At 35.3% G+C, this 27,844-nt stretch overlaps 1 protein-coding gene across 1 annotated transcript in view; it reads right to left on the reverse strand.

Moving 5' to 3' along the window:
• Positions 1-27,844, reverse strand: part of LOC113991671 (ERC protein 2) — a gene marked incomplete at its 3' end in the record, with an annotated part of 185,979 nt that overhangs the window by 24,641 nt on the left and 133,494 nt on the right. Inside the window, exons 9-11 of the mRNA XM_039379342.1 lie at positions 7,689-7,826; positions 2,253-2,393; positions 1,561-1,701 (exon numbers count right to left, since the gene is read on the reverse strand). Coding sequence (XP_039235276.1) covers positions 1,561-1,701; positions 2,253-2,393; positions 7,689-7,826 — 420 coding nt within the window. The remainder of the gene's footprint in view (positions 1-1,560; positions 1,702-2,252; positions 2,394-7,688; positions 7,827-27,844) is intronic.

Genomic DNA, 27,844 nt, shown 5'->3' on the forward strand with positions numbered 1-27,844 from the left:
TCATTTAATAATCCTTTGTATTTATTCACAGGGAACATACTCCCTTTTTATACGAAAGACGTCCCAGACACTCTCTGACTTTTATAAGGGCTTATTTTTCCATGACTCTATGATGTGTTTATATGTACAGTCATAAAAGATTGACTTAGAATTTCAAGTCCTTCAAGAGGATTTTGATGAGGTTTTTTTAAGTGATCTGTGCTTTCAGGGTTCTTTTAACTATTTTTCTTTAAATTAAGAAAATAAGATATTTCAGATTGTAATGAAGTATATTTTGTAGTGAAGTGTAAAGTAAACAAACTTATTTTCTAACAAACAAAACCAAACTAAATGACTTCCAGAGAAACCTTTTCTTTGGATATTTTAATTCTGACATCAGTAGCACTTATAAGCTCTCAGACATTTAAAATACTTGTGTTTCCATTTGTGTTTCTGCTTGTATATGTTTATTGAAAAAGCTTCCCTTCCTCTCCACAACTAGACATCTAATGCAGGCACCTAATTGCACATATTCATTGTGAATTAAAAAAGAGTAGAAGTATAAGGTTTGCACTCTGGTATCCTTTATACTTTGCAGTACCTTCTTCACAGGTCAGGCTATTGAAACAATGTTTAATCACTGAGCAGTGATTAAACAACCTGGGTAAAAAGAGTGTCAAGAATATTATCCTAACAGTGGTAACATTCACAGAACAAATATTATTTTCTAGAAAATGAAACATTATATCAATATTAAAAAAAAATAACATTTGACATACACTTAGTCATGAATTGCAGAAGGCAAAGGTAATGCCTAAACCCATCAAATACGTAATGAGATTGGTGTTCAAACAGTGAGAGCAGACACTACCAAACAACACAGAGAAAGGTCAAAGAAACAATGGTATCAACAAACTGCAAATCATTTAAGCAAAAACTAGTTTAACACAGCAATTTAAATAAAACCATGTAAATAAAATGCAGGACTTGCATGTTTTCCTTTAAATGCTTGCTTCCACTACTTGCTGAGTAGAAATACTGAATTGCCAGCTGAGATAGACTTTGCATTATTTTGCTTAATTATCACAAACATGTGTTCACCAAGAAAGCCAAAAAGACATCAAAATAAAACCTAGCTAGAGTTTCCATTTTGGAAGCTGAATTTTTTGGACTAGGAAGTACAGCACTTCTTGGACAAGCCATTAATTTTTTTCCCATACCACAAACGTTTCAGTTCACTTCTAAAAGTGGTATAAATTCACATACACACAAATTGCTGGTTTGATGATTTCTTTCTGCCCTCCTACTTTCCCTCCAATGTCCTGCTCCCAGTTCAACTATGTGCTGCAGAGTCTCAGAATTCCCTCATAGAGGCATTCAGGACAATTTCTGAGGCTCACTAGTGGCTTTGGTACAAACCTCGTGAGAAAAAGCAGTATTTGATGCAAGCATCAGCAAACAGCATAAGATGATTAGATTTTAGATTTACTCCAGAAGAGTAAATAAGATCATAATTTGAAAATGAGGGTATGCGATGCTGATTTTTGTTCTGCTGATTGTTTGTTTTAAGATGGAACTTACCTTTTTCAACTGTGCTTCCAACTTACTACACTCTTCTTTCTTTTGTTCTATGGCTATTTCTAAAGACTTAAGTTTGGAGTCTCTTTTCAGCCCTGCTGATGCCAATGAAGATGCATGTTCTTTGAGATCGATTAAACTAGACTGAAAAACGACCAAGAGTAAAAAGTTAATTCCTAGTCACCAGGACACTAACTTATTGCCAACTTAGCAATCACTTGGATCCTGTTCCCCCTCCCCTTCCCCAAAAAGTTGACGCAAAGATAAGCATTGATAGCAAAAGACACCATTTTGTGAACACAACCAACTGGAACCACAGGGGATAGAATGCAGTGAAACACAGAAACATTCATTATACAGACAAGCTGGTGTTCTGGCCTGGAGGTACAAACACTTTGAAATTTATTGCTCTAACTGACAAACAGAAACAGGAGCAGCAGTGGAATATTTGAGCCCAGTGGAGGCTTAGGTAAAGGACAAAGTAGAGACAATGACACACAACTGTGTAAAACCTGAAGCAATCCTTTATGTACAAATGAGGACTGTGAAGAACGCTCAAGAAAACAGCAGTTCAGAAGCTGACCACTGAGGTGGTAGAATTTCAGAACTCAAAATGATTCAAGAGCAATCCTAATGCACTTTCTTTCATCATAATGACACAGACAGAAGAGCAGAGATTTTATGAAAAGACTGACCTCTTTTTCTGTCAGTTCAGCTTGTAAAGCATTAACTTTCTCCTTCAGGTCTTTGTTTTCTTTTTTATAAGATTCAATTTCTTCAAGTCTTTCTCTGTCATCTCGATCCCTTTGCTCCTTCAGACGCTCTATTATTCTTTCCTAAAAAGGGAAAGAATTGCAAAATAGAAAAGTCGGGAATCATTTTAAGAAAAGACAGAATAAAATTTCTTTGCATTATGTAGCAGTTAGCAAAAACAACCTTCAGAAGCAGAGGATGATTGAGTTAATGGTATTGAAGTCAATGCCAGATTTCTCTGGATTTCAAAATCGGAAGTCCAAGGTTTTAAACACTTGATAAGAGTAACACACCACAGAAACTTCATTGAAGATCTACACTGACGTGAATATGTTTAGTTTTGTGATGGATACAGAAAGATATTCAACTCAGTAATGCATTTTCCAACGGTGTCCTGGGCTGCATCAAAAGCAGCCTGGGCAGCAGGTCAAGGGAGGGGATTCTGCACATCTGTCCTGCTCTGGTGAGACTCCACTGGGAGAAGAACTGCATCCAGCTCTGGGGCCCTCAACACAAGGACATGGACATGCTGGAGAGAGCCCTGAAGAGGGCCATGAAGATGATCTGAGGTCTGTAGCAACCCTGTCTAGTGGAAGGTGTCCCTGCCCATGGCAAAGGTGTTGGAACTAGATGATCTTTAAGGTGGTCCCTTCCAACCCAAACCTTTCTCTGGTTCTCTGGAACACTAAATAACTTCAGGTTTATTCCTAACAACAAATAATAAAAAAATCTTAATCTCTTGAATATTAACATTAAAATGCCAGCCACCACTAAGTTGAATAGTTTAATAACCATTCAGATTCCACCTAGTTATATGCAGACTCAGTTCTACAGCAACTGCTTCTTGAAGATTTATTTACCCAAATGATTTTTTCATCTACAATGAATTAAACATAACACTATTTAATCTTTTTAATGAACAGTATAACTTTTTTTTTCTCGGTCAATCACAAAAGAAGACTAATTTATCTGTCAGCTGCATAAGGCTAAATGTCAAAAACGTGTTAAAAGGCCCTAATATACCATGTTTTACTTGATTAACAGCTAACTAGCAGAAATCCCAACAATGTGTTCTTGTTTCAGTCTTATTTGCATTGGCGAGCTTTCCTCGTGCACTAATCTGGGACCTCACAGGTCTAATCTATTTGCACTTTATCACAGAAGCAGGAACTGAATTGCCCCAGCATATAGCTCTATTATCAGACATACTCCACTGCTTATCTGCTGTGTGCTGCTACAGTAGGACCAACTTTATAAATATCAGCTTCATGAAAGCAACCTCTTGAGCTGCTTTGGGCCAGTCCAAGAGCTGAGATATTCTTTGAAAAGTTTCTTGTTATAACATCAAGGAAGCTGATAGCACTTTTGCATAGTCTGATTTTCAAACCTCTTTTTTTTAATTGCAATGTAACCTTTATTGTTTTTAAGAATTTTCAGTGCTTAGGAGAGGCTCTGAACTTAAGAGTAAATAATTGAACGAATAAGTTTTGCAATTTAGTTCTAAAATGAACTCAAATGTGACTGAAGGTGATTTGTTTCTGATTCCTAACAAGAGGATAAATTATAGCAGCAATACTGTCACAAAAATACAAAGATTAAAAGGAGTCCATTTCAGGAAAATTTGATGTTGTTTTATGATGTCTACATTAATTTCTCATTAAGTGTTACCAAGATACCTAATCACTAACTACAAAAGAAAAAGAAAACCAGAGACAAATACTTGGAAAAAATCTACTTTCAGAAAGAATAAGGGGACATATCTTCTAATTCAGAGCTAAAATCTCAATCTGTATATTTTCAAGAACAATGCGGGAAAAACATAAATGCTCAAACATTTGAGTTTTGGACTTTAAAAAAGCTTCATAATTCATTCATATCATATGATCATAATTTGTTTTTCTTCCAAAAGAAACCAAGAAAAGCAATTCAATTAGATTTCAGTGGATTGTGGTTAACTAAAGTGATATAAATAAATTTTATTTCTATTTTAAAAGAGCTTCCCATGATGCTCTAGAAGTATCTTATTCATTATTTTTAAATTAAAATTCCAAAAACTATTGAATTGACAAAGAATTAAGATAAAGCAAAAAACTGAGCCTAATCTGAGTATAAAATCATGAGTATAAAACAAAATTATATAGTTGCAAAGTAGCTTTGATACAATTTCTAGGGAAAAAAAAAACAAACAAAACCCTCAAACGTATTTCCATGGAATTCAGGTTTTCTTAAATGAAAGCATCATCCTTTCTTAACAGCAGCAGCACATATTAAATTGATGAAAGTACTTATATTGATGTGCTTGTTAATAAGAAATTCATTAGGAGTTCTTGTCTTGTTCCATTTGGACAAACATCTATATCATATTTCTACCAGTATTTCCAGTGGAAATAGTTAATAACTCTTGATAAAGTCTGTAGGTCTTAAGAATGCTACTGTAGATGGGAATAGGGATAAGAAAGTTACTGGGAGCAGCTAGGATGGATTGGAAAGCTGGACACAAAAAGGAATGAGACACATATGAAAACATACACCGTCACAGTATTCTGCCAGAAGACAGAAGAAAGCCAGGCATAATAGTCCATTGGGAACTTCTAGGACATGCCTACTGGCTTCTTTCAGTGTGTCAGTACATCCCAGAAATCACACTTAGCATCAGAAAACCTGCTTTTCAAAGTGTGGCCTTCAAGAGATTTACAGTGGAAAAGAAATTGCGGGTGATTTCTCTGTACAATAAGCAATCAAAATCACACAGAGATATAGATGTCTTTACCTTGGGAACTTTCTCCTCAGGCTCTAAGATCAAGTACCCTGTTTTTCAAAAGCTAATCTTAATTCTAACTGCAGTGTCACAGACACAGTGGTCACACATCAGAAGTTCAAAAGCTCATTTGTAGAAAAGGTCTATTATTTAAATAACTCTGTGTATCTTTTCCTTAGATTAACAAAGCAATATAGAACGATAAACATACCACTTTAACATATAGAGTACCTTCCTTTATAGACAGCAACACAACTTTTATAACCAACAATCTCTCCACAACTGATTGAAACAGTCACCAGAAACCACAGCACAACTCAGCTTCCACACCTCTCAAAAGTATTGGTTTACAAATGATTCCATCACCTTCATCAGCTGTAAAAAGTCAGAAATCTCCGTGGCAGAGGAAAACATCCCATGGCATTCATTGTAAACATGTCAGATCAGCCTGCAAACACCCCAGGAATGATGCCATTCCCAGCTGACTGCATGTAAGCAAAGTGACTACTTTGTACAGAATTCAACCTCAGGGACCCCATGTGAGTTCCAATCAATTCCACTTGGAAAAACCACTAATCACACTGATTCTTTCAAAAAGTGTCTGTTCGTGTATATCCATTCCAAACTGCAATTCCAAATGAAGCAGACATGAATTACAAAAGTACATTTCAGAGAAGGATCTAAGTTCACTAAATTTTTCTAAAACATTAAAAATAGCATCATTTATTGGATTTGAATCTTTATTTCAGGCATCAAATAAAGCTTGACACAAAATTTCTAAACCATCAGGGTCTCTAGTGTTGTCACATGTCAATTTATCATATACACAAAGAAATTCCATAGCATAACTTTAAAACAAACTCTGGAACTATACTAAATACAACATTCAAAAATAATGCATCCTGAGTTTAGGAAAATTTCACAGTTTGTATGTCTGACAACAATAGAATATTTTCAGATATACAGAAAACTTCTTCAAAATTATAAATGCTTTTACATGTATTTATTTGCTAACATTTATTTCAACTTATTTTATAATGGTACTGATACAAAATGGACTTAAAAACTAATTAGAGCTAATTAATTTGGGTTAGGTTTCAATCTATTTGTGGCAGTCAGAAGACAATTATAATCTATCCAATAGTTCCACACTAGCTACCTCTATTACGAACTCTGGCAAACTCTCAGTTTACTATTTTCAGCAGAGAAATAACATTAAAATTGGAGACAGATTGCAACTTAGCAAATTATCCCAGCTAAGAAATATCACATAAGTGCATTTTCTCTGAAGTGCTGCAGATACTGCTGAAGCAGAAAATGGGATGCAAGGTTTTCTTTGGCTTTTGACAATCGACTTCATGCTCAGTTGCACAGGATAACTGGCAAGTCTGCAGTGTGACAGTCACTCTGCTTTCCATGCTGACAACTGCAGCACAAGGGCTAAAGGACTGTTTTAATAAAACTCTCAGCTGCCCCTATGGGCATTTTGGGAAAGTGACTAATGCAGAAAAGATAGTTTACACCGAGGAAAAACAGATTAACAAGTGCTTTGTGTCATTTTTTATTAATATGCTGTGAAATGGATGAGCAGTGTGTCCAGAGCAGCAGTGAAAGATTACAAAAACACGTGTAACTTCCCTGTATAAGTGCTGTGTGCCTACCCAGAGGAAGCCATACTTATGCCAACTTTTTTCACTGTTGTTGACCAAGCAAATGCTAGTAAGGCAATTAAACACACAAGACATCAAAAATCCTACATTAACACTGCATGTGTTAGTGCCAACACCACAGTGGCGTTTTAAGGTCATATACAGTCATAAATACCTTCGTACACACTGCAGAATGGCACATATTACTTTAATTAGTCACACTCACCTGTTCATATTTAAGTGGTATATATTAAGATCTGTGAGCTGCAAAATGTGGATACTTGTACTAATTTTTGGGGCATATAAATTCACTTGCATTAACTCACATTCAAAGTTAACTGAAAGAAGAAACCTGACCTCATTGAAACTGGTAGGAATGTTGCCACTAATTTAAACAGTCCAGATTTATCCCTTCTGCTAGGTATTTTCAAATTAAAGGCATACAGTTTGTAAAGGGGAAAAAAAAGTAATTCTCAATTATTTTTTTTTATGAAACAGAGTTTCCCTTACAAATGAAGTGTAGGAAACTTGCTAACAGCAAGCCAAGGTAACAATTGGTACAGCCAATTCCTCTTGGCTCTTCACTTAGGCCCTGCTTAATGGACGAAAGAACAGGATAATCAAGATCACAAAGACAGAAAAATATCCAAACTTCTACCTTCTTTAAGTTAGGTGTCCAATTTTCAGTTCTTTCAGGGAACAACCACTCATCTCATTGACTAAGTGAAAATCTTCCCTTGTCCTGGGCCATTTCTCCCTGAGCATTTAAAAGGATACTACTTTCCCTGAGTCCTGTGTCCACCCATCAGCCAGCAGCCCCTCCCTGCTCATCCTCCCAGAACAGAGCCACCTGCTTTCCTGACAAGGCCCATAGGTTTTGTGACAGGTGCCAGACCAACTTAAAAAGACACTTTCTGCCCACAGTTCCCCCACAAGAGCAGCACACGATGCTGTTCATGACAAAACATTACCTTTTCTGATAGAGCTTCTTCTAAGGTTGCCAGTGCTGTGTCTGTGTTACTGGAATCCGTTTGCAACGACTTCACTCTGTCTTTTAGATTTGTTAGCTGTTTGTCTTTGTCCCTAAGTTGCTCCTGTAGATTTTCAATCTGAAAATAAAAACAGATTATAATATTCATCAACCTTGTCTTAACATTCCAAGAGGAACTTGGGTGCTGAGTGTATACATATCACACATATGATACTCCCAAGTTTGTACCTGCTATAATATCAATAGTTTTTTTGCTTCTGTCCGTTCTATTTTGTTTTCCTTTGCTAAACAAGTATAATTTTTTTAATAAATTATAGGAAAAATCTCAATGAAGTCAGGTATTTTATTATTTAAGTATTTTCTGATATTAATCACTTTAGTTTAAGGTACTGCATTATCTCAGTAATTCAAAGTATGCCTGGAATTACCCCTTTAGATTATTCTAGCTCAATAAGAAGGACAAAGAAAGGGCGAGGCAAAGCGAGTCGAGTGAGCCTTAAACTGAGGAAGAGGAAAGATGATAACCTGCCTATCTAAAAACCTCTTCTGCCATGATGCCCTGCTGTAAAGAAAACTCACCTGGACAGAGATCAGGGTGTTTATACTTCAAAAAAGCCAAAACCAGAAACAAACAAAACCAAACTAAAAACCTCAAAAGCCACCATTTCCATTCACTTTCTACATCTCCATGAAGTTTTAAAGTATGCCACTCTGTTTTGGATATTTTAACTGCTTTAGACATGTCAGGTTCTTCCTCTAGAAAGTATTTAAGCGTCTCGCCAAGGTACATACAAACACACTGGTCGTGACTTATAGTGGTTAAATCAGAAAGGTTTTGCACAAAACGTTGTCCACTTGATGATGTGGATTTGGGAAGTAAACTCAAATAAAAGCACTCAGTTGCTGATTATCATGGCAATCCCTTCCCATGGTTGTGAGGCACTGTGACCTCCTGGACATAATGCAGAGAGGACACGTGTTATGTCATAGATGTAAAATGTCATTAATTGTCTGTCAGAAGAATTAAACTCCCTTCATCCTACACTCTCAGTGCCACTCACTATTATGCCACTGGCACAAACCCAAGATTTTGCACAAATAAATAGTAACAAGAAAATTAACTAGTCTATCATTTTAGTATGCCACTTTATATAATATGAGAAAATATACCAAAATCCATACAGTGTCATCTGTTCAAAACTGGTTTAAAATATGTAGACAAAATCAGACAAATTATTACTGTCAATAAAGATTCAGAATCTTACTTTCATTAGTGATTTTCCACTTTGGATCACGTTCTCTTCCTACTGAAATGATGTTTTGCTGTTCATTTCATAACATAATGATTTTTTTTCTCATAGCCAATATCACTTCCATTTAAAACAACTCAGATTTTAACAGAAGAAGGATCTCTTATAGTTACTGTTAAACTGTATTTAAAGATTTCTTTACAAACCTGAAGTTGAATTTATTGTGTGTAGCTCTGCAGAGGTCAACAGTTATGCCAATAAAAATTTGATCTTCATATCCAAAAATCTACCACCATAATCAAACACACTAATTTGGGGCACACCTTGCTAAAAATTCTCCTACTACTACATTATATGTGTGCAGGAAAAAACCCTGAAGTTAAGTTTTGACATCATATATATCTATAATTAACAGGTCAGAAAATCCACAGTGTGCACTGCATGAAGTGTGTTTAAATAAATTTAAATTTGAAAAGAACTTAAATAAAAATTAAAATTAAATTTGTAAGTAAATTTGGAGGACAACATTCCAATTAGAAATTCTTTACAGTACAGCAAATACAAGTATTATACCTTTTTTTCTTTTTCTTTCTCTTTTTTCTTTTTTTATATAAATAGTTTTGTATGTCAGATTGCTGCTATGAGCCAAAGATTCCACTTGCTGTGTAAACTATAAAATACTAAGGAATATATAGAAAGGGTTCTTTGGGAAGACCTGACACAGAAGAGCTCACTCTTGTAAATGACCTCTTGTAATATTTTTCTTCGTGTGTATATTTTATACAGATACAGCAATATGATACATGTGTTAATGAGTTAAGAACTTTTTATTTTATGGCATGTGTATTAGTCACATCTAAAATTACGTTAGCTGGCATTCAGAGGACTGCACACTACGTTTCTTTCTTTACTTCATCCAAGTATTAATGATTCCAACAACTACCTCATGACACCCTGTGGAATACTTAAGCAATTGCACATTTCAGCTTCACAAAAACAAATTCTCAAGTAAAAGAGAAATAAAACAGGAGAGTGAATATTGATTACATGTTCTTTGAAACAAAGCTAAGATCTGGTCCTTTATTATCATCAGCTTGACCTACCAATTCTAGGCACCCTAAATTAAAGTACTTATTTCCTATGCACAGTGCTTATCTGAATTCCACAGCATTTACACGATTTCCTTCCTCTTAAAACTAATTTAAAATATGATCCAACCCTTAACCAAGAAAACATGTTCTAAAATTATTCAGCATTTACAAAATTCTTTCCTCAGAGGTAAAGAGAACAGGCAGCAAATTAAAAACATCCCTATTGAATCACAACTGCTTTAAAATAAGTTGTTCAATGCATAGTCCATAGATAAAGTAAGAGGAAAGGATCTGATTATTCTTCTATTTGTGGTATATAAACCTGAAGGAAATACTTTGAAGGGAACAGGACCACACTGGGGTATGTGAAAGTAGACTCAGTACCACAGAGTATTTGTTGGGATGGGCACAGGAGCAGCAGAGCCCTGCTAATACAGACAAGACTTTATGACCAGTTAATCACAGAGTTCTCTCAAAGACACTACAAAGAGATTGAGCAGTCTCAGATGCTAAAATCTTGGAATATAAGATATGATTTAGTTCTTCCTGGGTTTTTTAAACCAAGAAAGAACAACAAACCCTCTAGTAACCTCTGTCATTCTCCAACAGATATATATTTGGGTAGAAGCACATGTGTAAGGATACAATGCTGTTGTTGAGTAATGACTTTTGAGCATGCCTGAATTCAACTTATGACAGGGACTGTTAAGACTTTCTTAATCCTCAAGCACTTACATTTTTCTTCAGATAGGAAGCTAGTCACTGCGAAGTTTTCCCAACATGGATTTCTTACCTCTGCAAACTGCTATGTCCCTGTGCCATGATGAAAAGAAACTGCTCCATTCTTTCTGCATTTTAGAAAGTGTGTATATTCCCAGAGCTTAAGCCAGACTTTATTCTTCCTTTTAAAACAATACCCTTACAGATAAATGTCTTTCCTATGAGACATCCTGTCAATAAACCTCAAGTGCTAATCTTGTCACCTTTTGGCGACAGTCTCAGGAATGCTTATTAAATACTCAAGGGATTAAAATAAATCTCACCCGCAGACAGGCTTTAAAATTCACAGTAAACCAAGTTCTCAAAGGAAAATTCCTTTCATTATCAAAATTAAGGTACTGTACTTTCATGAAAATTATATAATCACAGAAAATGTTCTACACTACAACAATTTGCCTTCAGAGATATGCATTAAAGTACAAGAGAGTCTAAGACCCCATAAGAGAGAACTTAGCCAAGACTTCTTAGGCCTAGCTAGTGAAACCATAAAGCCATATACTTAAACTTAGCTGCATGTATTTTCCTCTCTGCTCTGTACCTGAGTTTTAAATAACTCAGACTAAGTATTTTGTAACACTGGTTTTTAATCCTAAAAGTCATTTTTCTCTACTCTAAATTTCTCTAGGCAGAAGTCTTTGAGTTCTGTGTCATATTAAAACACAGGTCATGTCTGTTCTAGTGAAGTAGATCAATAAGATTAGTTTAACTCAAATGTAAAATTAAAATCCAGAGGAGAAAACAGAACCTTTGTATGTATCTTTTCATTACTTCCTAAAAAAGATCTTAGTATTTTAAGAAAAAAAATTCTACTGAACAATTTCCCAAATACTGTTACATTCTACTTAAACAATAATGGCACTACAAGAAAAGAAAAAGAGATTTAATAAACCACAACATTCACCCAACATGAGCATTATCTATGACTACTTTAAAACTCAGTACTCATTCTCAGACTTTAGCTGCTGCCTCACAGACATAGATAAGAAAAGACAAAAGTAATGTAACTATTAATCAAATCAGAAAAAAACAGTTAGGGATAGTTCAAATGTATAAACTCTAAATGGCTACTTACACACAATTTATTTTTATTAGTAAGCCTCATGGTAAATGTTCTGGCTCACATGGTCCTTTTCAGAAATGTCTCAGGATACCCCAGAAGATGAAATGAGCTTTGGTAGTGACTCAGTAAAATAGATGTGTCTACAGACATCCCAACATCTCCGCTCAGTTCCGTGTGGATGTGTGTGTGCTAATTTGTAATGAAGGACTCACAGAAAAAAATGAAACCGTTTTTCCCTACCATGCCTGTAAAACTATTATTACCTGAAAGCTCAATATAGAAGTATAGTTTTTGAAAAGCACTATAGATTTTTAGCCAGGATTTTTTACCAAATGATGTACAGTTAATAAATAGCAAGTCAGTCAAAGTATTTTAAAATTAACAGGCTTTACAGGAGCTATTTGAAGTTTCAGTCTATGGGGTGGAGGGAGAAGCTTTACACTTAGAATCATAATATGACCTAAGTACATTTTTCAGTATAAGCAGCATTTCAACTAACAAAATGAGTCCATTGAAGGATAATTTCTGCTTCTACAGCTTGTCATTGCAGAATTATATTTTGTTTTGAAAGAGGCTGCCCCAGAAATGGTTCCTCATCCAGTCTCCTGAACTTGCACTTTGGTTTTCCTCCTTTTAAGTAGGTAGACAGACAAGCATAAATTAGGAATATTTTTTTCAAAAGTCAAAACCCAATACTTTTAGATTCTAAAAATTAATGTTATATTAAAAATTATACAACAATATAAAATTATAAAATGAAGGGTTGCTGCTTGAAATTAAGCATATTTATTAAAGTATAAGGTATGTACTGATCTTCTAATCTTTGGCTTTACTAATGTAACTGGAAAAAAGCTTTTAATCTTATAATGACATGATAAAATACTCTTGGATTCCATTAGCAGTTCCAATATCCACTAAAATGCTTGATTATGTCTAAATAGAATAACACTTCTTACCTATAGTTGTCTGTTCCACAACATGTTCTCAATTTAAAATATTTCCTTTGCGCCTTCCTGTTACTACCTTGCAAATTTATTTTTTCCAAATTGAAGTTATACAGCAGTATTGTACTTACTTCAGATTACAACACACCTCGTGGCTCAATAGCATCTTTTAGCTCTATATTCTCATGTTATTTTGCCCCACAAGACTTAAACACCAGAGATTTTAGATGGCTCAAGGCATATGGCCAGCTCAACCCTACACTGCCAACATGACAGTGGATTACTAAACCACAGACAGTAAAAGTGCCTTTAAAGCTGCCCATAAAAAGTACACAGTCCTTTAGGTTATGCAAAACAACATTTCCAACCACGGATAAGGAGAAAGCATTCTCCAGTTCAATAGGTCTGTAAGGTTTTCACACAAAAAGACTGATCTGTCTAAAGAGTTTTTACCTCAAACTGCCTTCAGGACTACACTTCAAAGTACCAAAATGCAGCTGCACAGTGACTGTCACAAAGGAGCTAATGAAGCAAATGCTGCTTCAGACATCAGCCCTCACATGAACCTGATGACAGGAGCAATAGAGCAGTGGCATGAGCCAGTAATCACCCTATTGCTACCTTCCCAACGCACCTAATCCAAGCAGGAAATAATCCTTCAGAATCTTGCTCTACTTGACAAGATTAAAAAACAGAAGAATACATAAGACCAGAATAAGAAACTGGAAAAAAAGAAAAGGTAATCTGAGTATTTCTCCTGATGTACACTTAACGCTGTTTCCTTCCAAAGATACACCACTTCAATACAGAACATATTCTGCTTCTATAAAATTGGGGTTTTTTTCTGCTAGAATCACACAGATCATCAGATTAATACTGGGGTTTGAAAACTATGGTTGATCGTTATTTTTATAATATATCCTATATACATAAATGAATATACTGTATATATATTCTAGATATTCATTTACATTATTAACCACATGGTGGTGTTTGTTTTATCCAGTGCAGTAGCATCATCTTCCCTTTTCCTTTGCTTGAAGTTACCAATCTTCACATGCAACTTGTCTCTAATGAAATAGCAAGTGCTCTGGACCAGGAGGATGTTAGTTTACACAGTGTTTAAGCAAAATAAGGCTTCAAATTCTAATTGGTGTCTTCACAGAAATACTGCAGTGTAAAATACTACACTATTTCACAAATAAAATTGCAGGATTTTTTGATACTAACTTCTTCTCAATGAAGTCAATTTATCTCAATTTTTCATCACATTTCATTGGTAATATTATAATATTTATTATATTAACATACATACTTAAAAACAATTTTGAATCAAATAGCTCCAATAAAACACAAACCAGCAGCCTGCCTAAGACATAACTTTCACTATACTTAAAAAATGCTGCTATTATCCAGTATTAACACTGTCACGGATTTACACTATCCCCTGTGATAGGCAGTAGTAAGTCAAGTAAGTCAAGTGTCCCATTTCACAGAGAGCAACTGTCATGTCTTGGGATGACACACCAAGTACGACTCATTTTGTTAGGCAAGACTGTGCAAAGACAGTTGCTAGAATAAATTGCCTTCAAAAAAATGAGCACTGTGAATTCAGCTGAAATTCTGCACTAGAGAAAAGAGGTACTTGCTTCCTGTTTGGTATTCCAGGACTATCCAAGATTTTATAAAAGCTATTCACTCACATATTTATCTCAAATGTCCTTTTAAGCTGCAAAAACTGTCACCAACATATTAAATAAAGCATTTAATCAAATACTGCAAATTAATATACCTAAAAATTTAACAGAAAAACAATCTGATACAAGGGAGATGCATATTCTGTGTGTGCACCTGGTACAAAATAATGCAGAAATGAGGTAACTCATTTTGTTTATTCACAAGCAATAATTTATGAAGCTGGATATGAAAAGTCATATAAGTGTCTACAAGCCACGAGATGGATTACCAATAGCACACATTAACCTCTTCAAAAGAAATAAGTTCTGCAGCATGTGTGGCTACCTCCTTATGTGACTGAGTAAGGAAGAGAAATACCTTAAGATTTCTCTGTAATTTCTCATTAGAGAGAAAGAGGCCATGCAAGATGAGAGGCAAAGATGGTATCAGACCTCAAAGAGACAACTGGAAATTATAACAAATACACAAGGACCAGAATATAAAAAACAGGACTTGGAATGAATAAAACATGCTCTTACTACTGAACACTAAAGCTGTAGTAGCAAACAAATATAAAGAAAATACAAGACAAACAAAAACAAGAGTTTACAGAGATGCTTGATATCTGGAGATTTTCAAGGAATTAAGTGAAGCAAAGAGAACAGGAGACAAGAAGGGAAAAGTATAAAACCTTTGATGAAGTAATTAACAAACACGGGCAGCAGAATCAACCACAAAAGAAAAAGCAAAGGGCAGTTATAATTAGATTTGATCAGAAGATCAACATTACATAACTAGTAATAACCAGGCCAAAAGACATTTCTAAGGAGTGAGAAATGGTGTATTCAAGTCTTCTTGGGATTAAATTTTGTTCTATTTCAAGATATGCACAACTTTTTTTGTATGAACAAACCTAAAATACAGACAGAGAACTAAATTTCAAACTCAGTGTACATTTGGTTTTGAAAACAGAAGTCTGAAGTATCTCAGTCACTTCCACCGCTATTCATCAAATGCCTCAACTGCAAAAAATTAATATCATCATCTCTAAACAAGAGACAGTCAACTGAAGACTGCCCAGAAAAAAATATCAAATGGATACACAAATCCCAACAACCATGAGGACAGAAACTAGAAGCAGAAAGCAGCCCCAGAAGTGGTTATTTCATCAACAAACTCCCAAATCTGTCAGCAGAACTCTCTCAGTTCTTCTGTTTCGTGCTGAATTGTGTACAAGCACCATCGAGGCCTCCATGACCAGAGAGCAGAATAACCAGGAGAGAGTATCCCTTGGCTTGCAGATGCTGTGCTTTCTGTCTGAATTGTTAGTCACGGTAGACTAACATAAAGACAGAGCTTACTCTGTGTCAGTATCTTTCATATCTTTTTCTCTCAAATTGCAAAGATATTAAGGAAAATTCAGACACTTATTTTTCAGTGTGAATTTCAACATTGATTTGATTTTTTTCTTTCATTTTAAAGAAAAAAATAAGGCTGGAAATTGCTTGTGTAATTTTGATATCTAGATTAACAGTTGGACTTGATGATATTAAGGGTTTCTTCCAACAAAGATAATTATATGAATATGATTCTATAGAATAGTAATAATTGGGCCATTATTCAATTTTTATTCTGAAAAGGGAAAACAAGGATTCATACTTTTATTTCTATTTTTGTATTTTATAAGGTCTGGAGTATGACTGAGTGATATATTAAACTTGAATGCAAAGACTTTATCAGAACTCCATATAACAATAGGAAAATGCATTTCTTACATTTCTTTTTCCTATTAGTTTATAACTAAATCAATTGTTTTCAAAATTCTCTCATACACCACAGATACAGTAACCCAAAAAGAAATAAGATCTTTCCAGATTTGCAGTACCTGAAGTCCGCTTTTTATAAACAGAATTTCAGCCCTTGCACCTCTCTTGGCTGTCACAGAAACAGGAAGCTGGAGGGCTCTGCCACCTGAACAAGACTAATAGTTGCTTTTATATTGCAAATTACTATAAATGCTTTGGCACATTTTCTTACAACAAATCTCTGTCCTAAGGAGAAAGTAATATAGGAATACAGGGATATTTTAAGATCCAGAAGACATTCTTGCTACTGAACAGTTTAGTCCCATATGTTCACTCTGTCTATCCACCCATTTCATAGTCTACTCAACACATTCACCACAGTAGAGTCATAGAGCTGCGAATACAAAAAAGGATATGATTAATGAAGACATGAAATTTACGTTGATATCAAACTTCTGAACAGATGTTACACAGTAATTAAACTTTACTGAAGTGGGCTGAGGAAAGCAAATAAGTCTGTGGTAGAATCAAAAGATCTACACGAATTATATGCAAGTATTTCCCATGTCATCATATATTCCATGTGATTCAGTTTGTTAAAAGTATGGAGTATCAACTGAGGATTAGCAAAATCTCAGGGAAAACAGTACAGTACAGAAGCACAAAGTATTATTACAGTATATAAAAAAAAATCCAATAAGATTGTAAAGTTTATCTAAAGAAAAAATATATTTGCCCTAGAATTTTGGAGAGAGGAAAAAAATATTAAAAGGAACAGAACCTATGGTCTTTCCCCCTTGATCACTAGGGGGAAAGGTGTATCATTTACTGGAAATACACAGTCATATTTTCTCAATACTGACATTGCAGGTCAGTACCTGCAATAAAGCACTGTTATATCTGTGACTTTAATATAATTGTCTTTATTCCATAATTGTAAACATCAGCCTACTATATGTAGCCTAATGTACATGTAGAAACTGAGAGCATCTTATTGCATCAATAAACAGAGGCAAATGCAACTAAAATTGGAGATCAAAAGTGCTAAGTATATTTTCTTCTTCTTCCAAAACAAGCATGTATATTTGTTTTATTGTGCAGTCACTGAAGGAAATATTTCATCCATTTTTACTTACTGTGAAATTCTAGATTCCTTCCATAATACGGGATTCAAAGGTACAGGTATGGGAAGGATTCAGAGGAATCAACAAGCATTAAGGAAGAAGATGTGTGCACTGAGTTTTCACACAGAGAGGAGAAGAAAACTCCCCCAGGGCTGCTTAGGGAAGAGATCTGCCCTCAAGTCAGCTGATACTTTTACAGGGCTATAAAAGCAGGTCAGTGGGCAAATGGAGCCAAGAGAGGAGAAGGCTGTCACACAGAAGGGAGCTCCTGGACTGAAAGCTTGGCTTCTGTTGCCAGACTCCAGCTGAGAAAGAGCTGGAACTTAATGCTAAAATTAACCTTCCCCAGGAAGCCAGCCAAAAGAAGCCTGGGATGATAATATCCACTTGTGTATCTGGAAATACTCAGTCTCTGTCTCCTTCTCCTCAGGGGCCAATAAATTCTCTGAACAAAACAGCTTGACTCTTGGACTCCTCTAAGCAGGACTCACAGTCTTGTGAGATGTCCATTGAAAAGTTTTTGCTCTCATTATACGTATTTATTGTGATGTAATTCAAAATGCAACAGGTATATTCCAGACAGTAAATACAGAAATACAAAATAGACTAACACATAATTCCAGTTATGACACAAAGAGGTAGATGTTCATTCTTAACAAGCTAATTCTTCTTAGAACAGCTGTCTGTATATACAAGGGCCAGATTTTCAAGCTGGGTTGGTTGGGTTTGAATTCCTACATCTCACAGTACTTTATGAGTTTCGGGGTAATGGTTGATTACTGACCTTGTTTTGAAGTCTGGCCCAACTGCACATCGAGAGCACCTGAAAACATGACCTGAAGTACTTCTCAAAGTTAACCATGAAAAATCATACCTTTCTGCTCAGTCCTACTTCTCAGGTATTTGAAAACATCTAGTGATTTTTTTTTTCACTCATGGCCAGTTTTGTACTATTTGGGGTAGATGCATATAAATCAGGCTATGTGAGCTTACACAAGAATTTCTCAAGACTTGGCATGGAATATTGTTACACTTTGTCCCGTGCAAGTCAGAGAAGTACATACTAATATACCATCATGTAAACTCATATGTAGAAAAAAGCTGCTTTGGCATTCTTATACTTTTAATACATATCATTGAATTTGAACAGTGATTTACCTTTTAGTTTGTATCTTGTCATTCCTATTATATCTGTATCAATTGAGAAGACTTGGGTGCCTCTGCCCAGATTGAAAAGTTACAGTACATCTCATAAAAAAGTTAACAGATGGTGGGAAGAGAGAGGCAGCAGACAAGTTGTATAGACAAGCGTTGGGCAACAGGGAATACTGAAAAGGGAAGCTACAAAGGAAATGGAGTAAGAATAGGCACCTCAGGGGGCTGCAGGAAGAGAGTAGGAGCCAATTAGGCAGTAGGATAGGAAGTCTTCCAGAGCAAGGAACAGGGAGAAATCAATACACTGGACAACAGGAATGTGAAGTAGCACAAGAGGTGTATGTTGTGCACATTGCTTTAAAATACACAGATCCATGAAGGGAAATATATATAGAAATGTAAAAACAACATAAACTGTAAGATAGCTTACCAGTCTGTTCCAAAGACAGATTTAGGTTTGCATATCCAATGTATCACAAGAAAGGTGCTAAAAAGCATGTTACCTTATTTTTAATAAAAAATATTTCCCTGTATAATATCTTATTAGAATCAATGTGGTCATTAAAGAGAAATATGGTAATTTTACATACTTTGGAAAAATATTAAGATAGGTAAACAGAAATTCAGAAAAAAATATTTCTTTTTAATTAGTGAAAAGAGCCATAACCTCCAGTTCTGAATAACAGGCAGAAATCTTCTAACTGGACTTCATTTCAAAGTGAAAAGGTTGAGCAGGTTGTGATGTGGACAGGCTGGAAGCCTGACTTAATCTCTAGAGAAAAAGCAATGTTTTCATTCACTCTAAGAATCTCCTTTAAATCCTGCTTGTGGGCAGTGGAACATACTATAATATTCTCAGATCCTTTCCAGGACTGCCTATGTTACACCCAATGAAAAACCTATGGTAATTGAATTTCCTTTCCCATTTGAAGGCTATCCAGTCATTTAATAGATGACCTTGTCAGTCTGATTTCATGCTACTCATTTTCTAAGTTTTACACTGTCTAAAATAATTTATCCTCATTTGGGATATTTATACCTTCAGAATGTTAAAATAAAAAACTAAACTCTATTAGCTTTAGACAGATACCTGAACCCCACAGGTTTCTAACTATTATTTTTGTTTAACACTTTTACATTTACATCATTCTTCTGACCATGAGATATCTGAACTCAAATATGATTTTTCAGGTGGTATAACACAGAAGTCATTAAGAGAGCAGTTATCATCTATTGTTCCACTAGCCATTATTTCTGAGGACAGAATATTGGCAATTTTCACTACCACATCCCATTTCAAATACTCTGTAAACTGTATTTATCACTCCCTTCAGCCTCCTGGCATTAACACTCCAAATTTCTTCTTTGGGCTAGTCATCACTTCTTTTCCCCCATCTGCATTTAAAGGTGGTGAGGGTTGGTTTGTTTGTTTTTCCCTAATTGAAACACTGAAGAATATTTTCTAAATGAAAACAACGAAGAAGGTTATATCTGAGATAAAAGTCTGCTTTTTCACTCCAAATAAGTACCCCTCAACTATAGCTCATTTATCCTTTTCCATAACTTTTAAATCAAGTCCAACCAATGTAATTAATATTTTTATTACCTAGAGTATTTTTTCACTTTCATTCTTGCTGTCTTAGATTAATTTTGTTTCCTAATGAATCCAGAACTATGGTTTACAATAAAATATTGTAAGTCTAGAAAGGCACCACTTCACTGAAATACCATATACTTCTATGTAGGCCAATCCAGCAAATTTAAACTCTACCATAATTTGTAGTCTACCAGTTTTTCTTGCCTATTTTTCATACATTTTTAATTTATGTATATATGCACTGCAATATTTTCCAAATATCTGTTTTGTTTTTACCAACACCACTCTATATTTGTACTGATGGCTTAAGGTTACTCTTTAAATCACCAGCCTGAGTGAAAGAAAAGAATACCTTTACTTCCTTTCCTGGAAAGCTTAAAGAGATATTTAACATGCTTTGTAAGGTTTGAATGTGAAACTCAATACATCTCCCATTTAAGCAACTCCTGTAGTTTTGATTCCATTGGAAAGCTATAAAAGATACAAGAGTCTAGACAAAAGCAAAATAAATGCACATTTAAACATCACAGTCTTCCACGGGACAATGTAACTCCGACCATATACAATTATGATATAGGAAATGCCTACCTGCAGCTACAACTAATTTTGTCAGAAGACTCTGGCCACAAATTACATTACAACAGTGATTACATATCTCCTTATAAGAACAGGTTCACAACATCCTGTTAACACAGAACTGTGTGAAAATATTAAACATATTTGGTATAAAGACTTCAAAAATATGGATAGATAATTCACTTGAGTTAATGTCAGTTTTATTTGATTGTTTCAGAACACAGAGAACTCTCAGTATATCTTTTTTTATTCAAAGGCTTTCAGAGAAGTGTACTGCTCTCAATTCTAAATGATAAATTAATTATGCAGAACTTGTAAATCACAGACATTTCACACCTGAAGGGACAAATGTGCCAGTATGGTGCTTTAAAACTGCTCAGACCATTTAATCCTTAATTACAGAACACTTTCCCCAGCCTTACAAATTTTTTGAGATATCCAATATTCTCTTATTTCCCAGGTTTCCAGTAAAGTATTCTAATTAATAATGTAATACTTATCAAAATCAACAGAGGAAAAACATTAAACTTTACACTACCTTATTTTAAAAATAAGGCTGAAGAGAAGAAGGGAAGCCCTAAAAGCTGAAATTAATTTTAAATGATAAAAATAAAAGAATTCTGTAGGAGTAAAAAATGTTACACTGAAAGTAAAACTAACAGTCCTGCCTCCTTACTACTATAACTAATGGATGGCTATATGAATTCAATACAGCTATGTTGATTTCTACTGTAAGAGCAGCTTGCCTCTAGAAATTGCATTCAAAAGCTTGTAATGGAGAACACAGTTTCACATGGCATTATTTTGAGTTTCCTTAAGTACCAGTGGTAAAAAAATAGGGGAAAAAAAACCCACAGCAGTGAAGCTTAAGTGGTTAGGCAGCAATTAATCAGAAATAATAATATCCTTTCTATTGGAAAGTTTCCTTTTAGCTCCCTGGTCACAGAAATCATCTATATTGATATATAATGGACAGCGGAATGCATTTACATGAAAGAAAAGCTTTGCAGAAGGATAACATATATCCCTGCCCCCTCTCTTTAAAGATGTCTTTTCTTAACCATTCTAAATTAACATATGGTCAATGTACATAGGTTTATACCCATTAAGAGTTGAAGTGTTCAAAATGTTCATCAGAGAACTGAGATTCTTGTTACTATGAGATGTAATTTAATATTTGTACTATAGCTGCACGAAAGACAATGCACATATTGAGTTTCACCATTAGTTACTGCAGGCCAGACAGTCTTTCTACATATAAACTATCAAAGCACCACTAAACTTAAACTGAAATGTTAAACGCAGCAACTTGGATGTCTTTAATCAACATCTGCTGAACAGTTTAGATTTTCTATAGCAGCAAAGGTAAGACAGCAATGTTTTATATAAATGTCTGAATAGGAAGTAATCTGTAACCTAATACAGTTTTGTGTTTAAGATAGTTTGGTTTTGGTAAGAAAAATGTCCTTTATAAAAAAAAAAAAAATCACTGAATTTCCTTTATCATGTATCTCCTAAAATCCAGCAGGTTTGTATGTATAACTTAGCCTCACTTTAATATCATCAATTATACAAAAATAAAGGAAAATTATTATAAAGTACAACCAAGTTTTTCATTAGTCATTGATGCCTAGGATTTACTAATCAATTTAGCCATCCTTATTCATTTGGTTTTTTTCATTTTTTCTTTATTTATTGTAAAAGCTTTGATGAAAGGATCTATGAAGAACACTCATTGTCCCTTTGGCAACTATAGGAAAATCCTGAAGATGCATTTGGAGGTAAGCTGCTATCACAATGTCAGTGACTCTGACACACTCATACTGCACTAGACTGGGAACACACGTGTAATATGTTTTCTCTGATAGATATTTCTTTGCTGGACACTGAGAAGTTTCAGCAACTGTCAGATGCAGTTTTCTCTCCCTTGGTGTTAAGCCCTTTTAGCTCCATGTTCAGTACCTGAAACATGTGCCCTCCTGTTTGACAGACAAGAGATAAAACCCTCAGCAGAGCAGTGAGTTAGGAGTTTGCAGTTAAGAACACTTTGAAGTCCTTTAGAGATGATGGTTATATCAGTATATCACACAGATTTACTGTTCATCTCCATAGTTCTGCAAGCATTAGAATTATTAAAAAACTCAATTTTTTTCAGGCTTTCTCCTCAAGAACATGCACTTAACTTTAACTGTAAAATTCTTTTTAAAAAATGGAGCATTGCTTAACAATGAAACTACAACAGTCTGACAGTACTTACATTCTCAGTGTTTCCCATTCAGAAGATGATAGATACTACTAATAGTCTGGATGTTTTAAATGATTGAATGATTCCAAGTTCAATGCTACAGAACTCTCAGACACGGCAAAGAGCTTATTCCAGAACTAAGTATATACAGATATGATTTTCTACTGCTCTACTCAGGGAATTTTTATTTTAGCACTAGTACCAAAAGTTAATCAGGTAGTTTGTGATTGTTATTCAGGTAGTCTATGACAGGCATTGTCTAAAACCAAAACCAAGCAAATCTTATTCTTGTTCCTGAGCCTTTTTGTGGGTTTGGGGCTTTTTAACGGGTTTTGCAGCAGAACACTTAGGCCACAGTGACAACCAGTGGCTGCAGCACTGCCCATCCTCCCCCACCCCAGATGCCCTCCCAAAAAAAACCCCAGACTTCGCCCTTACTTAGAAATATGTCCAACAGCATGAATTGTAGCACAGGTCTCAATAAGAAGACGTGTTTGTCAGCATTAAACATTGCTGTCAGCACTACAACATGCCCAAGAAAGAGAAATGCTCCTGCCTTGCCAAGGGAAGGCAATTCCCATGGATGATGGTATGAACAGGATCATTTGTCACCCCACCTGCAGCTGTCTATGAGGTGTATCTTCTTCTCCCTCTACCCAAAGTTGCAATGATGATGTACAAGGACTCATGGAAGGTGTTGCAATTCAAACATTTCAAGGTTGAGGAGGAATTATATTAAATATCATAAAATGACAGTATATAAAAATTAGCAGCAATTATAGCGTGCAAACGGTGAGAATTGCTGAGCACATAAAATGTCATGCAAGAAATCATGTTTTGTAAATCTGACACAACTTAGAAGATGAGCTCCCACGAACAGTTCACAGGGATGATCTCTTCTGCAACTAAATAAGCAAACCCCTGTTTTCTATTACTATATTCTATTTCTACACTTTGAAGTTCCTCGCATTTGTCCAGCTGCTTACTATCACATCCACCTCCCAACATGCAAAGAATCTGAAACTCTCAAAAGTCATGGAGTTTTGTTTTTAAAAATCAAACTCTTTATGGTTCCCATGACAGCCACAACAAAAATTCAGACTTAACCATAGATTAAGATTTTGGGATGAGACACAGCAGGTATTTCACGCACATATAAAATGTGCTTTAACACCCACCCAATCCTGTCTATCAACAGGCAGCTGCTTTAAGATGAACACTCTATTCATGGGGACCTTTGGCAGCTTCTCAGCCAAGATCAGCAGCAGCACTACAGAGAGCAGAGTGCAGAAGTTCCCATGGCATGGGGTTAAAAGCATTTAACTTCACTTTGGCATGGGGTTAAGCACAGAGCCATAAGGACTCTATGCCTGTCTGGGGACATGAATGGAGATTTCTGCTGTCAAATATAAGGCATCTCTTAGGCAATAAATATAAGTGGGCCTGATTTTTCTCCCTGATAAGTAAGGGTTTAAGCTGACATAATTACCTTTGGCAAATTTACTGCAGATTTATTCCTAAGTGAATGGCAAATGAGCCCAATATTTCTTTCATATATAACAGATTACACACTGTTATGCCATTTTTTCTTTTTACTTTCCAAGAACTGCTTTACCCCGTTCTCTTTATTTCACTTTGATCTTAGCACTGTGCCTGGCTAGGCGTTAAAAATTAAAGTCAGGTGTGCTAGAAGGAAGTGAATTAGATTCAGATTCCATTCTAAATTTGGATTTATTCTACTCATATTCAAACATACCACCACTGATTCTCCCACCAAGAAATACATACTACTTGGCAACAAGAAAATTATCAAAGCAATCTGACCAAATTGGCACCACTAGCTCTGGTTACATCTGGTAACAATAATATGAAGGCAGAAGTATGAAGATAACAACTCTCATTTATTGTTACCATTAAACTTATCTGCATGCATACTCTGAAGTCTTTGAACTTCATGCTTTCATAAAGCCAATAAGAGCTCCACTCAAAGGTGAGAGGTGATGCTTTTCCAAAAGTGATAAAATATCCAATTTACTGAGGTATTAGAGTCTCTAGTCACAGACTGCTCAGTCAGACAGACAAGCAATGGAATACCACCAGGAAAGCACAACTGCCAACATCAAGGAGCTCCAGCAATGCATAAATTAAGGTGTTTGATTCTATGCCAGAAAAGAGTAGAGATTTAATATACTAAAAAATTGGTACAAAACAACTGCTAATGCATAAGCCTACCTTTTATATTTATTGGGAAATGTTTCTTTGTTATTTCCAGATATAACAAACTTGGATATACATTAGGTCAAGTTGCTGATCAAGTGCAACTGCCTATCCTAGCAAGGAGATGAACAAGAGCAGTGGGATCTACTGTCTTATTTCAGGATAAGATAAGGATAGTTTATCAGATTAATAAGTTATTCAGTCACTATATTGCTAAATATTTCATGCATCAGACTATGACGAAAACATCCATTTCTCAGTTGAAATCATACATAAAATGTACCATTTCTGAATCACTCAAGGTTTAAAATTGTCTTCTGATGGGTTTTACTACATATAATTAACAAGCTGACTAATTTATTTTCCTAAGGAACATTTCATAAAACTATGATTTGAGATCAGTCTGTCCCTCTGAATCCCCCTTATCAATGCCTGTGTCAGTCACAGGTGAAAAGCCACCCAACCTCCTTCCTCCTTGTCAAAATCAGTCACCTGGAGCGTGGAGCTTGAAAGAACTTTCAGGAAAAAGATTAGCATGTAAATAAGACATAGGAGCCTTCTGGGTTTGTGCAATACTTTGTTCCATGGGCTACTTCCTGGAACACGTGATTTTGTGTTATTTAAATGAGTTGTCAAGGATTCAGCAGTAAATGGCTGTAAGACAGGGGGCAAATAGTCCCACTGCCACTCAAAGATGCAGGTCCAAAAACAGTGGATCACACAAATACACTCCCCTATCAGCCAGCAGGTAAAAATTCAATTTAACTCATGACAGCAAGATACCTCTCTGTGTAAAATTATTCCCAATTTCTCCTATAAAACTCTCCCTTATAATTTTTAACTCCAATCAGTAGTCTTCTATGACATGTCTTGGAAGAGTATTTCGAAGAAAACCGTATATCTTCTCTTAAACAATTCTCCCTCACTCTTTTTCAGATAGTCATCCATTTCCCTAAATAATTCCTTTATGGTCTATTGCACCTCAAAGTATGACAACTTTTACTTTCTTTTTTCCCCAGTCACACTATACATAATTTAGCTCTTTCACACTTCAAAAGAAATTTCCTCCAACTCTATTAAAAAGAAAATATTACTCTTCAGACAGCTTAAAATTCCCAGCATGCGAGTTGGCTGCTTTCTCGGCATGAATAAAACTTAATGTCTTATTTAAAGATAACTCTGTTAATTAGTATTGACATTTCAGAGCCGAAGGGCAGCTCCTTCCTTGCCAGTAGCACTGGTGCCACACTAGCAGTGTGAAACCCTTACGTAAGGACCTCATTAAGCTCAGTCCCACTTTGCAAATGGCACTGGTTTTAAGAGCACTTCTGTGTGCTGTTCTGTTCTCTTCATCTGAGCCGTGTGTGAGGAACCCTCTCAACACTAGCCAGAATAACTTGATCTAGAATAACTTACACTATTTAGACTTCAGGATTTGTCTTTAAAATTCTAAATACAAGTAATCTACACATATTTGTTATTTCCCAAAATAGTGGGTTTATTTCATCTCTCATCTCTATATTATACTACATCTTTCTTTAGATCTTACAACTGAGTGATTCCTTTCTGTACATATAACTACATTTATAAAGTTTAATGTATTAGTTAATAACTTAATGTATTTGTTAATAATATATGTAGCAATAGTATCATACTAAGCTACACAAACATACACGCATATATTACAGCATCTCTTCAAAGCACTTATTTCTTATTTCAACCTATTTTTTTCAAATAATAATCACTTTTTTCACTTTCACTAATAATCTCTTACCCCATAGCTCCCAAACGAATTAAAAGAGATATCCAAAATGTTCAGTTTTCCACAGATGGCAAAGGCAGACAAATTAATACTTTTAACTTTTACAATTAAGATTTTCAAACATGCAAACAAACACGTTCCTTTGTTCCCTATTCAGAGATGTACATTACTAGTACAGAAATCAGAGTAGTTTGACCAACTGCAGTTTGATCATACTTCATGAAAGACTACATGTGTCTTTCTTCTTGTAATATTTTCTGACAAGTGAAGGCCATCCCAAGGAATAGATGCTTCCCTTCATATTGAGACTCATGGCTATGGATGAACATTCAGGTTGGCTTCATTGAGTCAACGTATATTAAATAACACATTTCCAGTGATCTTTCATATCCTGCAAAAACTTAGTAGTGTAACGTGTTGCAAACAGTGGGAAATTAAAGAAGATGAAGAAAAGTGAAAATAAGCACTGCCTCTAATCTTAATGGCATTGTTCTCAGTGTCTGTGTGTACAGGCTGAGAGCTCACCAACAGCAGGCCTGGTTAGGCTTAAGGGGGAGGTTTATACATATCAAATAGTCTCAGCATGTACCACATGCAAAGTTGAAGGGTCCCAAGGCTGCATTTTATTGTGCAGAATCCTTCAGGATCCATTTTTGTGATAATGTATTGGGATCAGTCACACCACCACCCTGGATGAGCAATTGGCTATATTTATTCAGGCTGCCTTATCTGAATAACACACCATGATTTGGCAAAGCTGCAAGCACAAGAAGCCAAAGTACAATTTAATAATTCTCAGCACACTGAACGCTGTACTATTAAAATGGACATATAATATTAGAAGATTTGTCTT

The sequence above is a fragment of the Pipra filicauda genome, unplaced genomic scaffold (genome assembly GCF_003945595.2).
Source record: "Pipra filicauda isolate LSUMZ 115617 unplaced genomic scaffold, ASM394559v2 scaffold165_size2600900_pilon, whole genome shotgun sequence".
Classification (NCBI taxonomy): Eukaryota; Metazoa; Chordata; class Aves; order Passeriformes; family Pipridae; genus Pipra; species Pipra filicauda.